At 33.2% G+C, this 7,100-nt stretch overlaps 1 protein-coding gene across 1 annotated transcript in view; it reads right to left on the reverse strand.

Moving 5' to 3' along the window:
* Positions 1-5,946: 5,946 nt before the first annotated feature.
* Positions 5,947-7,100, reverse strand: part of Bel (ATP-dependent RNA helicase bel) — a 4,210-nt gene continuing 3,056 nt past the window's right edge. Inside the window, 2 exon segments of the mRNA XM_083032159.1 lie at positions 5,947-6,753; positions 7,019-7,062. Of these exon segments, the coding sequence (XP_082888285.1) occupies positions 6,650-6,753; positions 7,019-7,062 (148 nt within the window). The 3' untranslated portion in view covers positions 5,947-6,649.

The raw sequence follows: 7,100 nt of genomic DNA on the forward strand, positions 1-7,100 counted from the left end.
CTATCGCAAATCGAATCCAAAACGAGTCTTGCGAGTGTGTATCGCGGGAAAATTAAATGTCAGAAATTGACAGACTATTCGCACTCAATTTTACAATTTATCTTCAATACGTGATGAGAAAAGTCCACTTTTAACATGATAAAACTGTAGATCCGATACAAGATAAGACACTCATACAATCATTAAGATTATACATGTCTTGTAGTATGTTTAATCTTAAGCTTTGTGAAACCACATATATCTTTTCTTAATATGTTTTTTTAGTAAAATATTTATAAGTATTTATATTTATAAGTACAAATATTTGTAAGTATTTATAAGTTTAATTTTTTCAAATAAAACTATTTCACAATTCTGTTTGTATGTGAAAAAATTGTCTTTTTGAATCGCCTAAGTGATTAACAATAAACTATCTTTCACAAATTAATTTCTACAAATATAAAAATAAATCGCAAGTAAATATATCAGATTCTTTACTCTTTGACTTAATTTACTTTCTCTCATCACAAATATATCACATTCTTCTCTCATTTACTTTTGACTTAATTTAATCAGGACTTGTAAAAGAATCAAATTGTAAAAAATAGTGTACAAATATTTAAGAAACGATGGAATTTAAATGTTTCGCTACTTTATACATAATTTTATAATTTTAATATCTTTTCACAATTTTCGACACACATTTTTCTAATTCTGTATAAATGGTAATTGCATAAGACGATTGATTTAATTACTTTTCTTAATGTACAAGGATATCGGAACGTTATGTGAATAGATAATAAATGGATAGTAGGACGCATAAACAAGAACTTTGCGCTTAATCCTCTTTTGTGATCTTTATTATATTCATTTTTGTAGGTCTCCTGTCTCACTCGCTCTTTTCTTTTTCTCTCTTTTCATATAATACTATACAAATAAACGAAAAATTCACCGAATGAAAGAACACCGAATTAATATGTGATCATCCCGTATGAGGTATTTTGTAACAATATTGACACTCTACATCATTCTTCACAAGCATACGTGGTACCTACGCATGCAAGAAGTATGTGTACACGCGCTTCGCAACGCGGACAATAACTTATTGCTAATGAACGATAAGTGTACGACATACATTGATCCTCATCTATTTCTTTTCTTTGATCAATTTCTCTCTTTCGCACTCTTTCTGAGACACTTTTCTTTATTAATTTATCCAATGCGTATAATAGATATATGTATATGTATGTATATATATATATATATAGAACGGTTCGGAACATTTCGCTCATTTTTGTTCGCGTATTCGATTCGCCTTGAAAATTTTTAACGCGTAAGTGTATGTAAATTACTAAATAAGAGACCGACAGAATGGTACATTTACCGTTCCGTTTTAAGATACTCTTTCTCGTCGACGAGTGAAGTAAACGCTATAGCAGTATCATTACGATTACAAGAGCAAAAAACGCGCGAGGAACGTCGCACGCAGTTTCATTATACATTCATCCCATACATTCGTGCAACATTACATATGTCGCACTCATAATATATTACTTATACATAATAATATATTACTCGCATGCACCGCAGCGATTAACGCCGCGAATTCGCAATTGAATTACGTAACTCTCTTCTCTTGCACTTCCCGCCTTAACGTGTACGTACGACGATCCTCGATCCCAAAATCGAAACATTCGGAACAAGTTAGAAGACGTACATTTCTTTTGCCATCCCACCTCGCTTCTACCCGAGAACGCGCGCGCGCGCGTGTCCCAAAAAAATACCAAGAGATACGCATTCTTCTTCTTCTTCTCGCTTCTATTCTTCGAAGGAAGGGTGAACGATGAAACGTAAACGCATCCGGTTCCTCTCTTCTTCGACGGGTGTCATCGGAAATCGCCTACCGACACACACACGCGCGTGTGTGTAAAATAATAAAAAATACAAGACTATACTCGCACGTGAACAATTTCTCCGCTCTCGCCGGCGGCATAATAATAATAAATCTCGTGCACGCATCGCATTATTACATAATACGGCTTACAATGTGTAATGTGTTCCTTGCGGATCGTGCAATTTTTTTTTTCCTTCCCTCAGTAATGATTGCAGTCACAGTCAATGCTATTTCTCTCTTTCTCTTCTTTTCTCCGTTTTAATTCCTCGTAAACTGATAGCCCCTCTTTTTCGTTTTTCTTTTTCTCCCTCCTCTTTTTTCCTTTGCTCTTTTAAATTAATCTTTCGTCTGAATATCATCCCGTTCTCTGTATGTATACGTATAAAGTGTTTTTCCCTAAGGCTGCTCGTCCGATATACTTCAGAGGACCAAACATGACACGAAAAGTACAGTACACAGTACAGAAGATATTTACTGTTTACCTTCCAAAACGTGTAAACGTAGAAAATAAATACTAAATCGATCAATAAATAGTAATCGTTTTATTACATCGTTCTTTACTCTTCCCCGCTAAGAGTATACTAATACGCTATATAAATCATAGTACCGTATTTTTAATTTACATATATATATATGTATAGTTACTACACGGTGGACATTTGACTATCTCACAGGAACGTTCAATGATTCCTCTAAGTTTGACATTACTCGTCCTAAGATTTATACGGTAAATATAAAAGCGAAAGTTCTTCTATCGGGTGTATGATCAATATCATGGATATTATCACTAAAAAAAGGACAAAAAAAAAAGTAGGAAACATTAATATTGAAATAGTCTTAAGTATATATAATGTAAGTATATATACTGTTCTCTCTATATACTCTCTGTCCACCATGTTAGTTACAAACAAAAAGTATATTGTTTCGAAATGCATAGGATTGATTAAAATACGTAACGCACAACGCGTCACGAATGCCTAGCGCATCGGTAGTACAGTTGGATCTTAATCTTTGGATGCACACAATAAAAAATTGCCAAAGTATAAATTTAAATTGAATACTGACAGAAGTTAGCTCCTAGTTTCGCTAAAAATTAAAAGAAAAAAAGATTAAATTGAAGAAATAAGAAATATATGTATATATCATAAAAAGATAAAGACTGCAAGAGCTTAAAAAGCTTTCTTATGCATCCAAGGATTAATTATAAAATGATATCGGGTCTACGTGTAACATTAAATTTGATCTATCACCATATATAATATTTATCCGTTTACAAATAAATTTTCGTGAAATTTTTTCTCTTTCCTTGAAATTCGTATCATGTATGCAATACGATTCATTAAAATCCAACGACTATTTGATGCCCTTTCTCTCTCTTCTTTCGTCACTTTATATAAAATAATACGAAATAAAATAGAAAAAAAAGAGATGCAAAGACTTGCGTATGTTAATACCAGTCTCGGAACCGAAATTTTCTTGCAAATTATACCACGCGTGTATGGCAAAATCTGTGTCGATTGATAAGACATTCGTACAAAGATTATTGCCATAGTAGACAGAATCGACGTATCGTTGTCCACGAAGGATTCTCTCTTAATTAATGTTCTTGGCAGGGCCTCCGAGAGCTGACGAAATAGCCTCGATGACGAATCGTATTAAAAATTTGAGAACACTCGCACCCACGGTCGGAAGCCAACGATATTTCACCTCGTTATTAATGCTATCCTCGAATGGTTCTAGATGAAATAATTATCGATCCCTCTCGTAAAAAGAGGCATTCACACATCTTGGTCCACGGTCACACGGCATACGATTCACGCACGCGATTGCACTATTAAATCTAGTAATATAACAGGTATAAGTATGACGTGTTGTCTAAAAATCTTGTCGGTTGTGACGCAAATCGAATTTGTACTTTTTTTCCCCCTTTCCCCCCTCTCGCGCGGTAGATTAGATAGATAAGAATCCGACGTTTGCACGAAACGATATCGACATCCTATAAAGCCCTACCAACACCATCAGTATCAACCGGTAATGACTCTCGCGAGCTCACCTATATATCGTTATAATGCGCATTATTTTAAGCAGAAACAATGCCCTAGGAAAGTCCCTTAGGACCGCAAGAGCCTAGCGTTCAGCCCTCCCTTGATCGGACAACAGCCACATTGTCTTGTGTGTGTTACTGTTAACGACTTAATATTCCGTTCTCAGTTCAAACTGAGCTAGTACCTTCCCGACATTCAATACCTGATTAATGTAATACATTTAATGTATTTTGTTATTCCGTTAATTGTTCACATTTATCAATTCGCGTGGAAATTGAATGTCACAAGATCGTTCGATATCACAGTCGTTTTTTTTTTTTTTTTTTTTTTTTTTCAATTATTTTAGTTGTATGTATTTATATATAGCGCGTATATCATACTGATAAATACAGCTAGAAAATAATATGAGTGCGCCCCCGTGTATCTCCTTATTTAAGGGGCTTTCGCTTATTTTCTTTCCCTTTTTTTTTTTTTAATGAAATTGAGCTCATTTCTTCCCATCTGCTCTTATAGCAGGTTTTAATATCCCTCTGTAACTGCAACCGTATATTTTTAACCAGTCTCAATATAATTTATCTTCCATGAGAACTCTCACACATTCGCATTCGGTACTGTAGACTAAGATTTTTTTAATAAGCGCCGTACCGTAATTTCGCAGGGCAACGTCTCCGTTACGTTTAGAAATGTTATTCGAAGCATAGTTCTATGTAGAATTAACGCAGTAGTTCTATCTGTAGAACTACTCAAGACAGTTCAGGTACAAAATATTTATATATACCTGCTTTTCACTAAAACATACATATATATATTTAATCGTTTTTGAACAGTGAAACCTCCATATCGCGTATTTTTTTTCTCTAATACTTTCACTAGTTTTATTTAAGACTCCTGTATTTTCACTATAGCTATATTGAATTATATCAGCGAGCAACCATGAGATAATATTGATTATTAAAAATACATCGAAAACTCTTTTTTTTATTTATGAATTTATAATTAGTAAATCTTCGCTGCAAGGTTCAGTTTTGCACAAAAATATAAGAACACACACTTATGTGTGTACATGCATTTGTTAATGCAAAATAACAAAAAAAAGTTTTTGTATTTTACTAATCTATATTATTGAACATGAATGATAATATTAAAACCGATTTATTTATTTTTCAATGTATTTCGCAAGAAAAAAAAAACTTATGAGATCTCGCTTCTTCATAATTCAGTACAAATTTAGTATATCAATCAGAGACAGGAGCCTTAAAGAAAATTTCATGATCTTATAGTAAATATCTACATCTTGAAAGAGAAATAGGCGCAACTAAAAGAGATTGCGAAAAAAGAAAAAAGAAAATTTTATATAAGCAACATTATTTATTTCTATAATCAAACAAAATTCTTATATTTTTTATCAATTCAAAAATTCAAAAACTCTTCCTTTGCATCGATAAGTTCGATTATATAATCGTGAATATCGAGGTCTCACTGCAATGGCCAAAGTTATGAAAATAACTTCATCGGCTATAAATTGCATAAGCGCGTCTTGAAATTTACTAAATTATAACCGGTAGAAAGTATATGTAGTATAGGATATGGTTTATGAAGGCATACATGATCTTTTTTCTTTTTTTATTATTTTTTATTATATTATCTATGTATCTTAAGACGTAGCCTGTGTATGTGTGTTGCTTTTTTTGCCGATACCGAAATCTTCGATCCCCGAAAAATTCACGTGGCTTATTCAATTAAAACTTATGATATTGCCGGCGCAACATCTGTCTCTGGGGACGGCAAAATAACAAAGTACCATTCGTCGCTGAACTACGCGGTAAATTAAGGGAAAAAAAAAAAAAATAATAATAAGGAATCGTCATGTAATCTATGATGGTGACGGTAATTGGGCGTATCCTAGGCCATTTAATAAACGTGCATATATGTAACCAAAGAATTATGTCATGCATTCGAAGAAAACTGCGCGACTCTTCTACTGGCCATTATTACGATAGCAAAGACAATTAAAAGCGTTTATTATAAAACGTTTTCCAACATGTGTCGAGCATCGATAGATACGCCGAAGATACGCCCACCGCACCCCTATGGAAAAAAAAAAGAAAAAATATAAATGATAAAGCTACAATGAGCCCCATATAGTCTCGACAGGAGTTCTAAAAAATTTACTAAGTTTCACCATCTACTATGTGTTACATCGTCATTCACCTTCAAACAGGCATTAACGATTTATCGATTTGATTCGTTAGTGATTATATACTACGTGTGTTTCTCAGCACGCACGGCAACGAAATGTTGGATGGATCTCTAACTAATAGTGTTGAACAAATCCCATTTATGATACTCGCTTTTTTTTTTGTATGGTGAGATCATTTACGTTCGAAATATTCCCCACCGGTCATTCACCGGCACGAATACTTAATTGCACGCAGGATTTGTCACAAATGTCGCGCATGAACAAATGTAATATAGTGGAAATTTAACCAATATAAGTATTCTTTTTCTGCTTTTCATCGAAAAATCGATGTGCACAGGCAGTTAGCAAAAAACGTGAATACGTATTATACATGAAACTGTCTGTACTTTGCGCTAATGTATATAACGCGCGCAAAACACGTGCTTGTAGTGTCAGACGTAATAATGTCGTGTATTTCCCTTACATATAATTGAATTTGCGTGTACAGTAATAATAATAATGATAGAAGTAGAAAGAGATGGAAATAATCGTCTACTTATCCCATGCTCCCCACCAATCAGGGCCACCACTATTGCCATTGTTAGTGGAATTATTGTACGATGAATTATAATTACCTCCATAACTTGAATAACCACCTGCAACAAAGATAAAATAGGCACTTTAATAAAGAATATTAAACTTGTCAAGTTTTCAAGTTTTTCTTGTTTTTTCTAAGCATAATTTTCCTTATCATAATTGTTCTTTGCAAACGTAGTTATTGGTATTTTATTTTTAATATTAACGTATATTTTAATATATTATTTAATTTAATTATTAATATATATATTAATGTATATTTTAATATTAATATATAATATTAATATGTATTTTATATTCAATCAGAAATAAATTAAAATTTACCTCCGTAACCGCTAGGTCGAGAGGGTCCGTTACTACGACCAGATCAGAACTGGGTTAGTACTCTGCGTTGATACCACTGCTT

This window comes from Prenolepis imparis, unplaced genomic scaffold (assembly GCF_030444845.1).
Source record: "Prenolepis imparis isolate NDT839.2.m4 unplaced genomic scaffold, iyPreImpa1.0 SCAF_2, whole genome shotgun sequence".
Lineage (NCBI taxonomy): Eukaryota > Metazoa > Arthropoda > Insecta > Hymenoptera > Formicidae > Prenolepis > Prenolepis imparis.